At 34.4% G+C, this 16,261-nt stretch overlaps 2 protein-coding genes across 3 annotated transcripts; both read left to right on the top strand.

Annotated features, from left to right (window-relative positions):
- Positions 1-1,280: 1,280 nt before the first annotated feature.
- Positions 1,281-8,579, top strand: LOC115699193 (DExH-box ATP-dependent RNA helicase DExH1). Of its 2 annotated transcripts, XM_030626479.2 has the most exons (16): positions 1,281-1,667; positions 2,002-2,147; positions 2,379-2,478; positions 2,550-2,780; positions 4,036-4,131; positions 4,418-4,693; positions 5,118-5,321; positions 5,407-5,559; positions 5,727-5,819; positions 6,054-6,268; positions 6,509-6,668; positions 6,769-7,042; positions 7,133-7,325; positions 7,438-7,624; positions 7,737-8,105; positions 8,217-8,579. In XM_030626479.2, the coding sequence occupies exons 1-16, from the start codon at positions 1,290-1,292 to the stop codon at positions 8,346-8,348; spliced, it is 3,207 nt and encodes a 1,068-aa protein (XP_030482339.2). In that variant the 5' UTR covers positions 1,281-1,289; the 3' UTR covers positions 8,349-8,579. The 2 variants fall into 2 exon arrangements, with proteins under 2 accessions (XP_030482339.2, XP_030482340.2); XM_030626480.2 differs by lacking the exon at positions 1,281-1,667 and having other exon boundaries at positions 2,007-2,147; positions 2,375-2,478.
- A 3,077-nt stretch (positions 8,580-11,656) lies between these two features.
- LOC115699194 (dof zinc finger protein DOF3.5) lies at positions 11,657-13,602 on the top strand. Its single transcript, XM_030626481.2, has one exon. The coding sequence runs from the start codon at positions 12,523-12,525 to the stop codon at positions 13,468-13,470; it is 948 nt and encodes a 315-aa protein (XP_030482341.1). The 5' UTR covers positions 11,657-12,522; the 3' UTR covers positions 13,471-13,602.
- Positions 13,603-16,261: the final 2,659 nt, after the last annotated feature.

Below are 16,261 nucleotides of genomic sequence, written 5' to 3'. Positions count from 1 at the left end.
GTTTCCTTCGTGCCATGTGTCAAAAATAGTATCCACGTCATCCACCCAACTTTTTGGGTAAACAAAAGCATAGAGGAATACCTCATCTACATTGATCCCCTTTGACTTAAGGCCTAATAAAAATTTGATCCAATCCCAAACACGAGCACTTAATTCAATAACCGACATAATACCCTAGGGGGAAGATCCCCACAAGTGAAAAGCAAAGTTAAAATGGAGAAAAAAGTGCTCTATTGTCTTTTCACTCGCCTTACAGACAGGAGAGAAAAAAATCTTTAATCTGCAGTCTCTTAGCTAGAAGAGCTCGAATTAGAAGAGTATTGGAGAGAATGCTCCACCAAAAAGTCTTATGGTGCTCCAACACCTTATTCTTCCATAATTTATTCCAAGGAGCAACATCATAAGAAATAGCATGATCTAAAACTTGAACCAAGTAAGCTGACTTGGAGTTGGACCATAAATAGTCATTAGTCACTAGTCACATACAATTGAAATTTAAAAATTACAGAAGGGAACTTTTTATTTTATGTTCTTTTGGCAAAGTTTACAAAAATATGACTTTTTTTCAAAAAAAAAAAAATATTTTACGAGAAAAATAAAAAATATGAATAAAAACAATTTAAGGTAACAAGTTACTTGTAACTAGTTCCCTAATATTGTTCTCCCTATATTTTTTTTAACTATTATTTGAATTTTTCATATAAAATATTTTTTTTTTCAAGAAAAACCATCTTTTTGCAAAAATTGACTTATTAGAAAGATAAATATATTTTAGAAGGAATAAGGAATATAGTTTTGAGGATATTATATTTTTATGAAGATGAAAAAATTGACAAACACTTTTTTTTTTTGGATAATTATATAAGGTACTATTTTTTGTAAAAAAATTATATTTTTACGTTTACAGAATTTTTTTACATTTTTACAGTTTTCCTAGAGACAACACGAAAATAATAAGAAAACTATATAAAAATAACATGAAAATAACATCAAAACAATAAAAAAAAATAACTTACAGATAACAAAAAATCAACAACAAATTAACAAGAGTACAACATAAAAAAATTGTTTTTTCTGTAAATAAAATCAAAAAAATCGTAAAATTATTTAAAATTCTGTGAAATAGTATTTTTGTAATTTTTTTGTTATTTTTGTGTATTTATAAAATAATCTTTTTTTTTATGGAACAACATTATTTGAATGTGGTAATTATGAAAAGATATTGGTGTCCAACACAATTCCCATTAAAACAACCAATTTACAACCAATATTTCAATTTAGAAAAGAAAATGTCAAAACCTATTATTAATGGGCGAGTGTTAAAAATCTTTCCAAATCTCTCACTAAGATCCCCTACAGCGCGGACCATCACGTACTACTGCTCCTTCTTCTCTTCACTCTCCATTCCCAACCAACTCCACCTCCTTCCCCCGCGACTATCTTCCATTCGCCGCCATTACCTCCAGATCTCGACTCCCTCAATGTCTTACCGCCCCAACTCTCGAGGTGGCCCCAACTCCCGTGGCGGCCGCAACTCCGGTGGCGGTCGCGGCGGAGGTGCTGGCCGCCGCGGTGGCGGAGGAGGAGGCCGTGGTGGTGGACGAGGAGAACAGAGGTGGTGGGACCCTGTCTGGCGTGCTGAGAAACTGAGGGAAAAAGCTTCGGAGGTAACTAACTACTAACTTGTGTTGTAAGTGTTTTCGTGTGAAAAAACCTTCTTTGTTTGATTGTCAAAAAAATAGTTTAGGATAGTGGATTAGTTTGATTGTTTTTTCTCTCCTTTCATTGAGCTTGACTGTATGGTATGTCAATAAACCGAAAAGCTTTGATTTTTGGCTTGAAAGTTGGGAAAGTGATGAGTGATCGAGCTTGCTGGTATTCAGTGAATGCAAAAGTTTTAACTTTCGTGTTTGGAATGATTAAAAATTTATGGGGCTCAGTTTCTTGAGTTTATAGAGTGAAAGGTCTTATTTTTTGTGATTTTTTTTTTTGGATATACAGATGGAAGCTCTTGATGAAAATGAATGGTGGGGTAAGATAGAGCAAATGAAAGGAGGAGGAGAACAAGAGTTGATAATTAAGCGAAACTTTAGTCGAGCAGACCAGCAAACTCTAGCTGACATGGCTCATCAACTTGGGTTTCACTTGTAAGCTCTCTTCTGACTGTTTTGTGTTTTTCATTTGAAAAAAATATGTATGTCGTTGTTTCTTTCTCTTTTCTTTTTTTTGGGTACTCATTTTTTGAGTAGCTTTTACTTTGGCATGGACTTAGCAATCTGGCTTTGAAAAATTATAGTGTTTTGGTTGCCGTGATAACTGCAGTCAATGTATTGTTAATCTTACATTTATTATAATTTTTTGTGCTTCTGCAAAGAAAGCCATGCATATAATAAGGGCAAGGCTCTTGTTGTTAGCAAAGTTCCATTGCCAGATTACCGGGCAGATCTTGATGACCGTCATGGCTCTACTCAGAAAGAGGTAATGTTTTCTTGCATTGTTTTGGCTTTTTGTTTTCAATGCACTATTAATTATTGTTATTTATTGTACAGATTAGAATGACTACAGAAATTGAAAGGCGAGTTGGAAATCTGCTGGATAACTCACAGTCGCGGGTAGGAGTACCTAAAAATAGCTCTTTAGAAGCAACAGGCTCAACAGCTCAAAGAGGCATACAATCTTCCGCTGATGGAGATATGACTCAACTTGTCTCCCCCCTTGAGACTGATTCTATCAGGCAAAAACTTAGCCTTGAGCTTAAGGAGAAGCAGGAAAAAATGAAGGTACATATTGCAATGTGTCAATTTTATATTCCATAATCTGTGTTGCCTTCTCTTTTATCAATAAGAAATCAAGAATGCAGAATACATATCATAAGCGAATACAACTAACATATCCATACTATAATGCTTATTGACAAAACCCCCCAAAAAACCTCCTGACCAAAGCTGTTGATGCTACCAAACTCGTATGCTAGCCAATAAATAGATAGATCATTAACTCCAGTACATCCCTTTATACCAGAAATCTTTTCGAGTTAAAGCACACAGCAAAGAATAAATAAAAATTACATAAGCATATATTAATTTTCATTTTCTACATAGCAGAACCATTTGAATATACATGCTATGGTATGAATTTTATCCAGAGAGGTTTGGTGATCTTCTACCAGTATTAAAAAATGACATTAACAACATAGTTTATCATCAAAATCCAAGTTAGCTTTGGCCCATGGCCTAGTGCTTAAGCTTTAGGAAAGTTTGGAAAGCTCATGTAGAATTACCGAAAAAATGTTACAGTTCAAACTTCAAATTCCTGATATTGATCTCTCTAGTTCTTTAATTTACCATGCACTGGCTCTTTATTCTAGTTCTTATCTTATAAATATTTCTCATTGTATCCATTTGATATTTTTAAGACATTTACCTAAAATTAAATAACTAGATTATTGGTGCCAATGTTACAATATTGGTAGTAGCAGAGTAGCAACTAATTTTCTCCTGTATAAACAAGACTGCCAATCACCAGTTGCTGCTGAACAAACCATCTAATAAATGACACATACTCAAGCATGTTGAAAACATGAATGATTGCTCTATGAATCTTTGACATGTGATGTGAAAGCATTGTGTCTCATTCCGCGGCCTTCCTGGTTACAAGCCAGGATTTATGTTGATGCAGTTGACCCAGCCATGTTACTAAGGAACCCCATCAATTTCTTGTGCTTTTGAGAATACTTTGACAACCTCATAGTAAAACCTCAACCCCATTAAATGTTATTAAAACACACTGCTTTTAAGACCCTGAAAACAGAGGCCAGTTGGATCAGGGCAATGACTTATTTCAATGATGGAGTTTGTAGGAATACTAATGACCTTCCGCTTGATTATTATTCAATTAATTATATTTGCGAAGGTGTTTTGGTTGGGATAGAGTTGGCTGCTGCATTCCCTCTGCTCGTGTTATTATATGTATTTGCATTTTTTTGATTTCCAAGTCAAAATTTCATTTTTAAAGATATATACATTTTTAATGCAGACAAGTGACAGCTTAAAAACAATGCAATCATTTCGGGAGAAACTTCCGGCATTCAAAATGAAGTCTCAGTTTCTGAAAGCTGTTGCAGAAAATCAGGTATGATGACGATGTTTCCATGCTCCCAGTAGGGAAATTGCTATTCATCCATGATATAGATGCAAAACTGGTGTTTCAAGTTGATGGTTGCAAATTCTAAATGTTCAGAGTTTTTCTTTTTTTTTTTTAATTTGATGTGGGACTCTTAACAATTTATTATAATCATTATTTTTTATTAGTTTCTTCATTCTGAAAAAAAAAACATTTCTTTGTCCAACATAAATAATTTCAATTGTATATCTTACATATTTTATATTAATTATTTGCTCATCTTGTTTAAACACAGGTATTGGTAGTTTCAGGAGAAACAGGTTGTGGCAAAACAACACAACTTCCTCAATTCATTCTAGAAGAGGAGATATCATGTCTGCGTGGTGCAGATTGTAATATAGTTTGCACTCAACCTCGCCGTATATCTGCTATTTCTGTTTCTGCTCGTATATCCTCGGAAAGAGGAGAAAGTCTTGGTGAAAGTGTTGGCTATCAGATCCGGCTTGAATCTAAGCGTTCATCCCAAACACGACTCTTATTTTGCACAACTGGAGTATTACTTCGCCAATTGGTAATTCAATCTCATGTCAATTTCTCTGTACAGTTTCCTTGGATCTCTTTTCCTTTTCTCACAGTTGGTGCTTGAGTCTGTTTCATGAACTTCAAATTACTTATGTGCGTAATTTTTTCATCTGGTCTAAAACATCAAGAATAACAATTGTTTTTTGGATTTCTTAAAATGAAATACTTGTGTTATGTGACATGGAAACTGATATATGCTAATCACATGGGGAAGATGGGGGTGTACCACCCTTAAACACATTACAGTTAGCACAACAAAATTTAGGAATAATACTCCAAAAGCACCATCCTCTGGGTTTGTCTTTTACATGTTTTTATAAAAAGTTTAGCCTCATAGTAATTTACAGAATCTTTTTGTGTCTGCTTCTTCCCTGGTTTGTTATATTCACTAATTGCTGCCGTTATTCATGCAGGTCCAGGATCCACTATTAACCGGTGTTAGCCACTTGCTTGTTGATGAAATCCATGAAAGAGGCATGAATGAGGACTTTTTACTAATAATTTTGCGTGATCTTCTTCCTCGCCGCCCAGATTTACGTCTTATTCTAATGAGTGCAACGATCAATGCTGACTTGTTCTCTAACTACTTTGGAAATGCCCCAACCATACATATACCAGTATATTATCTTTCTCTTGAAGAATACATATTGATGTTCTTCTAGGCTGATTGTTAATTTTGCATATTTTCTTTATTATTTGCAGGGCTTTACTTTTCCTGTAACCGACTTATTTCTTGAAGACGTTTTAGAGAAAACTCACTATAGTATAAAGTCAGAGTCTGGTAACTTCGATGGAAATTCAAGAAGAAGAAGACAAAAAGATTCCAAGAAGGACCCGTTAACTGAACTATTTGAGGCAATCTCTCGTTCCATTTTTATCTTAACAAATTTAATGATGGCTGGAATTTCCTTAATTTCTTACAATAATAATTTTGTTGCTGTATGGAAGCTGATGATACTAGGCAGTTTTTTTTTTTTTTCCAAAAAATATTAAACTTACAAATAATTGGTCTATGATTGCAGGAAGTTAATATTGATTCTCAATACAGAACTTATAGCACATCTACAAGAAAGTCTCTTGAAGCGTGGTCTGGTTCACAACTTGATTTGGGTCTGGTAACATGCTTTCTATGAACCCAACTTTACTTTTGTTGTTCTAAAGTCTAGCGAGTTTGCTTCATTTTTGGTTCATATATGTTTTCCAATTTGAGTTTCCTTTTCTTTGAGGCTTTTTTTAAGCCTTGAACAGGGTAGAGCAATTGTAATGTGTGAAATACTGAAAGCTATATCAAATTGTTTAAGTTTTAATTTTGGAGGTTAAACAAATCACCAGTAGTTTATTTTATGTAGGTAGAAGCAAGTATTGAACATATATGTCGCCATGAAGGTCCTGGTGCGATTCTTGTATTCCTTACGGGATGGGATGACATTTCTAAGCTACTTGACAAAGTTAAGGGAAACAGATTCCTTGGAGATCCAAGCAAATTTATGGTTCTTCCCTTACATGGATCTATGCCTACTATCAATCAACGGGAAATATTTGATCGTCCACCCCCTAACAAAAGGCAAGCATATGAAAGCAATTAATTATGTTAAAAAGTTCCTTACGGTATTCTTTCTCTTTCAACTTTACTCAGTTGAAATAGTGAGTGGCTAGAGGCAAGAAAGATGAAGGAAATAAAATTTTTTCTTAATCTGAAGATTTAATCATCCTGCTACAATCACTTCGATATCAGATGGATTTTGCAACTGCATTTCTTTTTATTTGTGCTCAAATTCTAAATTTGCCTGTATCTGTCTTGTAGAAAAATTGTGCTGGCAACAAATATTGCTGAGAGCAGTATCACCATAGATGATGTTGTGTATGTGATAGACTGTGGCAAGGCAAAGGAAACTAGTTATGATGCTCTTAACAAACTGGCATGTCTTTTACCTTCGTGGATTTCAAAAGCTTCAGCACATCAGGTATTTTATGAGATAAGAATCTAGACTGGCAATCACTTTTTTATCCTTCCCACAATAATGTATTTGTATATACTTTTCTTTTCTTTTGAGATGATTTTAGAGAAGAGGGCGTGCTGGACGTGTGCAACCCGGGGTTTGTTATAAATTGTACCCAAAAATTATACACGATGAAATGCTTCAGTATCAGTTGCCTGAAATTCTCCGAACACCTCTGCAAGAGTTGTGCCTCCAGATTAAAAGCTTGCAGCTTGGAACTGCTGGATCATTTCTTGCAAAGGCACTTCAGCCACCAGATTCCCTTGCCGTCCAAAATGCAATTGAACTTCTTAAAACTATAGGAGCTTTAGATGATAGGGAGGAGCTTACTCCACTTGGTATATATACACCACAAGTTTTAACCTTTTTCTTCCTCTACTAATTTCATCTTTAGGGTGCTGATCACAATGGCATATTTTCACTTACAGGTCGCCATCTTTGCACTCTGCCGTTGGACCCAAACATTGGGAAGATGCTATTGATGGGGTCTATCTTTCAATGCCTGAATCCTGCCTTAACAATTGCTGCTGCTCTTGCTCATCGTGATCCGTTTGTCATGCCCATAGAGAGGAAAGAGGAAGCTGATGCTGCAAAAAGGTCCTTTGCCGGTGATTCTTGCAGGTTAGGTCATTCAGCTGAGTCACACTCCCCTTTCTGATAAATGACAGTACGTATGGACATACTTGAGTTTTTGAACCTTTCAGTTATTTAAATCTTCACACTGTTGTTGCAGTGACCACATAGCACTCCTCAAAGCTTTTGAAGGATGGAAAGAAGCAAAGCGTAACGGAAATGATAGAGCATTCTGTTGGGAGAACTTTTTATCTCCGGTAACTTTGCAGATGATGGAGGATATGAGAATGCAGTTTCTAGATCTGTTGGCGGGTATTGGCTTTGTGGACAAATCCAGGGGTCCTGCTGTAAGCATTTAGTCTCTTTAACCTGACTTTGGCTCTGAATTTTCCTGTCGAGTGACTGAATTTTTATGCCTATCTGTATGAAAATCGCATGCTATGTTTTACGTGCTTGTAGGCATACAACCAGTATGGTCAGGATTTGGAGATGGTATGTGCAATTCTTTGCGCAGGGATGTACCCAAATGTTGTCCAGTGCAAAAGAAGAGGAAAACGGAGTGCGTTTTACACCAAAGAAGTGGGGAAAGTCGATATCCACCCTGCATCTGTCAACGCGGCAGTTCATCTCTTCCCTCTCCCTTACATGGTTTACAGTGAGAAAGTGAAAACAACCAGCATTTTCATCCGGGACTCAACAAATATATCAGATTACGCCTTACTCCTGTTTGGCGGTAACCTAATTCCTAGTAAAACAGGTGAAGGTATCGAAATGCTCGACGGTTATCTCCATTTCTCTGCATCAAAGAGTGTTCTAGACTTAATTCGGGTAAATGTGGCTCCCAAATTCTTGCTGTAAATTTACAGATGCCCCATCTGTTTTGATTGTTCATCAATTAATGCAGCAGTGTCTAATAAAGTTTTGTCTTTTGTTTTGCAGAAGTTACGCGGGGAGCTTGACAAGCTTCTAAACAGGAAGATCGAAGAACCGGGGTTTGACATCTCCAGAGAGGGAAAGGGAGTAGTCACAGCTGCAGTAGAGTTATTGCACAGTCATAACATAAGATATTAAATGTTTATTTATTTATTTTGGTTCTTGTGGCTCAGCAGTCTTTTAGGAACTCTCTACTTTGTTTCCTTTATATTCTGTCATTTTTAGTCCCCTCCTAGTAATAAGTGCATTTTTTGAATAATAATTTACAGTTAAATTTTCGGCTTTAGGTGTGTAATTTAGTTGGTGTAAGTGCAGAAAAAGAGATTTTTTTAATACATATCTGGGTGATGCAATTTCACCTTAGAAGCCTTTCTCTCGTCATGTTTGAGCTAGCTAATATGGAAATTGAAATCTCAAATCTTCATTAGTAATCATTAGTACACTGTACATTTATGTTTATAAATGTATATAATGGCAAAGCTTTTCCTCAACCATAAATATATATATTAAAATAAATAAACTGAAGCTACATATTAGTTTCCATCCCTAGTGTTAAAAAAAGAAAATACAAAACGTAAGAATTAACTTAAAATACATTCGTATGTGACAAAAAACAATGAATATTCTCGCCAATATAAGGTTCTAAAATTTGGATCATTTCTCGTTATATATAATTCAACTCTTTGCTTATATTATATCAGTAATAACAAAATTAGTTATAGGCAAGTAACTTTGAAGTGTATATGATAAATACCATGATGAAATTCCATTATAAATATCAAATTCCCACTTTCTGATGGTGATAGGATTCTGGATATCTAATTGTTTGTTTATATGGCATTTATAAATGGTTTGCTAATATTTTGTTGCGTCATCATTCTGCTATGGTGCTTAATATAATATGGTATTTGTTTCGTTTGTTTCCTTTTGAATCGACATTCCCACAATATTGCACTGCAAATAAGATTTTGATTATATTATTTAATATATAAATATCTTTATATATTAAAAGTGCCTATCTAACGGCATTTCTTGGTTTCACAGAATATACTTAAAAATAAAAGAATATTCTGTTAAATTTAACGATTAGGTTTGATCTCCCGTTAACAAATAAACCCAATAATTAAACCCAAAAAATCAAACAATCTTTTAAATATTAATAATCACTTTTTAAATTAAAAAAATCATCTTAGCCACATATCTCTCTAACAAACTTATCTTAAAAAAGAATATTAATAATTTTTTTTATTTATTTTTTAAAAAAGGAAAATATAGATAAAATGTCTAGAAAAGATAAAATAGCTTAAAAAAATAAAAAGAAGATAAAATGGGCTGTAATTAGTATTTACCTTATATGTTTGTGCTTATTTTTAGTTTTATTTTTAATTTTACCACCAAGAGGAGAAGGTTGAAAAATATTAGAATATGAAAAATATTATTGGTGCTTATTAGTAATTTGCAAAGAATGTGAAAATCTATAAATATATAGTTGTGTAGCTATTATTAAATATGAAATAATAGAACTTTTTTCAGTTAGAAAATTAATGTACATTCTACTATTAATAACTTACATTATTATAACACAACTATGTTTTACTTACTAAATATACTGACACATATTTTATTTTTATAAAACAAATCATTCAAATAATTATACTATTTTAATTATTAATTAAAATAAAAAACTAAAATATTAAATAAAACTAACACTACGTGGCTTGGCACGTAACAATCACCTAGTATATATATATATATTTATTTTTTTGAAAAGATTTTGATTATATTATTTAATATATAAATATATATATGGGCTATTTTCAAAAATATGGGAAAAATTATTAAGGTTATGATAAATATGGCATAAAAAGTAAATACCACTAAATATGGCATTATCTAACCAATCAAACTAAAAATATGGTTTTTTTCTAAAAAAAACCATACAAAACATTAAAAAGAAATCTGAATTTAAAATTCATAAAAAATAAAAACTTAATTAAATTACTATAAAAAATATTAAAATTCCCTTCATATTTATTTTTTTTTAAAAAATAAAACAAATAAAACTATAGTGATTGCCGAAGTTGTCACTCGTGCTGGAAAAGTCACCGGAGTTTCTTGTCGGCTTAGGAAAAAGTCGTCGGAGTAGCCGCCGGGTCGAAAAAGTCGCCGGAGTTCTTTTGCCGCGCCGAAAAAGTCGTCGAATTAGCATTGTCGTCGGAAAAATCACCAAGAAACCGGTTTCTTGATGTTAAACCGGTTTCTTGGTGATTTTTCGGTAATTTTACCAAAGGACAATGCCAAGTCCGACGACTATTCCGAGTTTGATGTCGGTGCCGAAAAAGTTGCCGAGTAGTTCCCGGTGTTGGAAAAATCGCCGAGTTATTGCCGCGTAAAAAAGTCGTCGAATCGGCATTGTCGCCAAAGAAATCATTAGAAAAATCACCAAGAAAGTGGTTTTTTCGTCAAGAAACTGGTTTCTTCACCAAGAAAGTGGTTTCTTCATCAAGGAACTAATTTTGTTACACAACAATAATAAAGATTATGAAAACAAAACAAAAATGATATACACTGAAAATAATTGAAACCGGCTTCATCAATCAACCAAATAGAGAAAAAAATATAAAAAAATTACCAAGAAATCGGTTTCTTCATCAAGAAACCGAAAAAAACCAGCTTTCGTGATTAGCCCGATAATTTTTCCTATGACAATGACAATTTTGACGAATTTCCTAGAGTTTCTTGTTGGTACCGAAAAAGTCACGGAGTAGTTGTCGGTGTATTAGTCGTCAGAGTTGCTACCAACGCTAGAAAATTCGTCAGGCCATTGTCGTCAGAAAAATTACCGGAAAAATTACCAAAAAACCGGTTTCTTCATCAAGAAACCAGAAACCAGTTACTTGGTAATTTTTCTGGCGACTATGCCAATTCTAATGACTTTTCTGAAGTTTACTGTCGGTGCCGAAAAGTCGCCGGAGTAGCTGCTAGCGTCAGAAAAGTCGTGAAAATTGGCATTGTCAACGGAAAAATCACCAAGAAACCGGTTTCTTAGACTTCAAGAAACCGGTTTCTTAGACTTTAAGAAACCGGTTTCTTGGTGATTTTTCAGTGATTTTTCCGGCGAAAATGCCAATTCCGACGAATTTTCCGGCGCCGGCAAAGAACTCCGACGACTTTTCCGCACCGACCGCTACTCCGTGACTTTTCCGCAAGACCGCAGAAACTCCGGTGACTTTTTCGGCATCAATGACAAATAAAACTTCCTAAACAAATAAAAACAGTAAATATGGGATTTAGAAACCTAATTACATATATATGGCATATCAAATACCATACAAAAACCTAAAAATAAAAAAATACCATATAAATTGGCCAAACTTAAATGTGCCTAAAATCCCATACTAAGTGTAATTTCCTCTATATATATATATATTTATTGACTATATTATTCAATTGAGAGGCTACAGATCCGAGAAGCCCATGATCCAAGAGATCCCTTCTAAGTTGCGTATACATTAACTAGCTGGGATAGTACTGTACTACCCACTTATTATGAGACATTCCTCCTTTAACAAATTACTACTTCCACGCACGCCCACTCCTTTTTATTAAATTTTCTTCTTTCTTTTCATACACTACTTCTCATTCTCAACCCAATTTTTACTATATTATCATTTATTTAATTAATTACTATATAGCTACATAGCTTGCTAGGTAGCTAGCTATATTACTTTGGGCTGAAAATGAAACTGAATGGTTGATTATTATTATTATAATATCAAATATATAATCCCAGTTAAGAAGGAGGGTTTTAAGGACATAACATCTTAGGGATCGGAGAGTGTGAGTGAGTGGGAAGGGAAGCACTTTGGGGTTCCCAAAATATGTATAGTTTAATAGTAATAGATTTAGAGGGTTGTCTGCTCCTCAAAGCCACCTAAAATTAGAGTCTCGAGGGTTTTGCTTCCTACAACTCTATCATCCCTACCAATACATTTTCGACACGTGTCACAAACACCGACACCTTGTATCAGCCGCCGGGGCAGAGACTGATCATGCACCACCACCCCCACCCCCACCCACCTTAACCATCATAATAATAACACAGTGTCATCATGTCATGTGCGGCTTAGGAGAGAAGCTCCACACGTGCATGGGGAGAAGGCAATTCTGTTACCCCATATAACCCTTTTGAGGTCATTTCATGGTTGCCCAACTGCTTCATTTTCTCTCTAAACGTTTACAGAGAGAGAGGGAGTTTGATCTTTAAGTGTTTGATGAAAGGTCTGAATGAAGAAGAAAACTACTTACATTAATGGTACTGATGATGGAGAGAGGTATATGGAAGCCTAATGCTGAGATATCTCCCAATTGTCCAAGGTGTGGCTGTTCCAACACCAAGTTTTGTTACTACAACAATTATAGCTTAACTCAACCTCGATACTTTTGTAAAGGCTGCAGAAGATACTGGACTAAAGGAGGGTCACTCAGGAATGTGCCTGTTGGAGGTGGCTGCAGGAAGAACAGAAGAGGAAAGTCTCTGAGGCTTTCGACAGCCACGGACGGCCGAACCCTTTTGTCTAAGAATTTGAATTATGGAACTACTAATAATGTGTCCAGTACTGGTGTGGTTGGACATAATTCATATGGTGGTGTCAATAATAATAATGGGAGTTTCTTAGATGAATATTCCAATAGGTCATCTAATTCAATGCTGCAGCCTGATGGTTCCCATATTGATCTTGCTCTTGTTTATGCCAACTTCTTGAATCAAAAGCCAGATAATTCCAAGAGTAATAACAACATTAATGGATTAGAAATCCCGGAATTGGGTTGTGATGATCATTTAATTGATCAATCTAATTTGGAGTTCATTTCAAATACTACTAATGTTAACATTCAAATGGCACAAGAATTGAGCACTGGAAATGAGCAGATTTACAACTTCTGTGGTTTGGAGTCGTTTGATCATCACAAGCAATATAATAATCCTGACCGAACAGAGCATTGTGTAAGTGATCATTTTGGGCTGCCACCATTGCCAGAACAGGAGGTTTTATGGTCAAGTAGTTCTCATCATCATCATCATCATCATCTTCAACATCATCAGATGATGGTTAGTCAAGCCATTCAAGCAACACAGCTACCGGTTCTCGGATCAGAAGCTCATCAAGATGTAGCCATCTTAACTGGTAATAATTGGAGCCCATTTGATTTGCCAAATGAAGATAATTTCTCAGGTCATGATCAAGACAAAATTTGATGTTTTTTTTTTTATATTATTTTTCCTTTTTTGTTTGTTTTATATATACCACATATATATATTTGATGAGTTCATGTATAGAATAGAATATATCAATTGAAATAAATATTGATGAGTATGATTTCTTATAAACTGGTCAGTTTTCCCAAAGTAAATAAACAAAAATGGATATATTTTTGTTTCTTCAATTTACAAAGTGAATCCGAATTATATAAATCTTGGTAAGCATTATCGAATAAGTTGTATACTATAACAGGTAATCTATTCATCTTTTAATTATGAAAAATTTACATGGCTGAAAAATAGAGTTTAAATTTTTTGCATGCTTAATTTTTTTTTTTTTAAATGTTAATTTGATCTTTTTTGTATACTCGCAATACACTGCATACCTTTTTTTTTTTTGGGTAGATAACTTTTTTTATTTTTGACAAATGGTAGATAAATCATTATTTTTTTTTTAGAAAACTAGTAAGATGTACATAGTCATGTAATACTATTTTTCATAATTTTTTTTTTTCAAATAGTATGTAGAGTCTCAAATAACACCCACTACAAAAAAATGTTATTTTTAAGTGAGAATCTTTTAGTCACAATATAAATTTTTATGACTAAATGTGACTTTTAGTCACAACAAAAAAATACTTGTAACTAAAACATAGTATTTAGCTACAAGCTGTCACTAATTTAGTTTTAGTTACAACAAATATTGTGATTAAAAACATATTTAGTTACAACAAATTGTAATTTTGTGACTAATATTTTAGCCATAAATTTTTTAGTCATAACACAATAATAATTTATAATTAGTCACAACTTTTTTATCTTTAATTATAAATTTTATTGAAACTAAAAGTAAAATTTTATTATAACTATATATGCACTTATATACTAATTAATCAACTAGTTTATTTTATAGATTGTTGAGATTTTTTATTTTCATTATTAATAACGTATACATATGCAAAGTTTTTATATCTAAAGTGTAGGTATTTAGCATAAATTATTGTGTTTTTGTTATTTTCTCGTTAAAATTAATAATTAAAATTAAATCCGTTATGTCATTTGATTAATTTCTTTTTAATAAACTTATTACCTATTTTGCTTAAAATATCTTAATTACTTTTTTTTTAATTTATTTATTTATTATTTTTAAAAATATGATAATAAGTAATGTTAACACGAGAATTTGCATATGACAAATCCTTCACCACTTGTTGGGAATCGGGGAAGGACGAGCAAGAAAAAGACATGACAAGAAGGATGACCCATGTGACAAGAACCCCTGCGCCTAGCCCCAGAGACCAACCCAGTTGTAAACCACGAGAGAAGAAATAAGTAATGTTAACGTGAGAATACGCATATGATGATTCCTCCGCCACTTGTCGAGATTTGGGGAAGGACGAGCAAGAAAAGGAATGACGAGAAGGACCCTTACAGCAGGAAGCCCTGTGCTTAGGGTCCTTGGAGACCAACTCTTGCGCCTATGTCCAACCCTTGTGTCTAGGGTCTCGGAGTCCAACCCCTGCGCTTAGGGTCCCCGGAGACCAACCCATGCGCCTAGGGTTATTTCGATCCATGAGTTGTAAACCACAAGAGACGAAGACCACTCCCTTTTGAAAGATTAGATTCGAATGCGTGATCCTTAGTAAGACCATATGAATGACTAGAGACTTACCTTGGAGGGGAAATACCAGGACCCACATTGGCCCCACGAAAACTTGGTCACTATGTGGGGACCATCGCGCATGCTCAGCCACGACGCCTTGCAAATAAGTAGGGGCAAGGCCTGAGCGAGTAGTGGATCCACTCACTTGGGACACCTAGTACATTCGACCAATAGTACATTGTAGGCACGACCTTACAACCCCTACTCTGACCTTTTCCATCTGACTAGTGTACCATGTACTAAGTTATCCCCATGGGGACGACATGTAGCCTGAGGCATAAGAGCTCCCCTATAAATTGATTCTCACCCTCACTCAAAGGGGTTGAAAACTTTGTGAAACCCTAGCTAACAAGTTGATAATACAATACACTTACTTTTCACTATTGTTATTCTGCAAGTTTTCTTTAAGTTTCAAAAAGTTCATCTATCTTCTTATTTTTTGATATTCACATGATATAGAATTTCTGGCCATTAACATCGTTGATGAGTTCTTACCGTCAATAAGTAATATTTAAATAATTATTATTTATTTTTACAACTTTTAGAAACTTTTAATAATCATCTATATATATACATGTTTATTTATCTAATTGTAATCAATTTTTTTTTTATTTAATAACAAACAAATTGTAAGAATTGATTATGTTGGATTGATGCCTGTTGTCCTAATTTTTAGCTGGACACGTGTTACCATCAGATGAAGGATCAAAGTGGTGATGTGGTGTGCACCACGCACCACATACCACTTCTCGAGAGAAGGTCCCGAAAGCACGACCTTCCATGAGAATAAGACAAGCCTTACATTATTTGGCAAGCGACAACCGAGAGAGCTCCTAGGACCCAAGGTAAACATCACTTTCTGGGATAAGTACTGATAATTACTAATAGTTTTGAAGTGAAAGGTACTGATTGTGGAGAATGCTCAAAAGTAGGTAAGGCAAGGGATATCACAGGGGGAGGGGGAGCATCTGCCTCCCAATGGATAGGATCCTTTGCTGGAACGTCAGGGTGATCAACAATCCTAATAAATAAAATAAGGTTAAGAAGTTAATCTCTACAAAAAGAGTAGGGGTTGGTTGGTCTCCTTGAGACAAGAGTCAAGGCTAGGAATTTAGGGGCCTTGTA

The sequence above is a fragment of the Cannabis sativa genome, chromosome 8 (genome assembly GCF_029168945.1).
Source record: "Cannabis sativa cultivar Pink pepper isolate KNU-18-1 chromosome 8, ASM2916894v1, whole genome shotgun sequence".
NCBI lineage: Eukaryota > Viridiplantae > Streptophyta > Magnoliopsida > Rosales > Cannabaceae > Cannabis > Cannabis sativa.
This window is presented reverse-complemented; position numbering and strand designations above follow the sequence as displayed.

What these genes read in the sequence shown, in the direction of transcription:
- LOC115699193 (XM_030626479.2), top strand. Translation starts at nt 1,290, where the DNA reads ATGTCAAAACCTATTATTAATGGGCGAGTGTTAAAAATCTTTCCAAAT. An exon ending in GAGTATTACTTCGCCAATTG is followed by an intron (nt 4,694 to 5,117) that starts GTAATTCAATCT and finishes TTATTCATGCAG; the next exon opens with GTCCAGGATCCACTATTAAC. An exon ending in CAAAAGCTTCAGCACATCAG is followed by an intron (nt 6,669 to 6,768) that starts GTATTTTATGAG and finishes AGATGATTTTAG; the next exon opens with AGAAGAGGGCGTGCTGGACG.
- LOC115699194 (XM_030626481.2), top strand. Translation starts at nt 12,523, where the DNA reads ATGGTACTGATGATGGAGAGAGGTATATGGAAGCCTAATGCTGAGATA.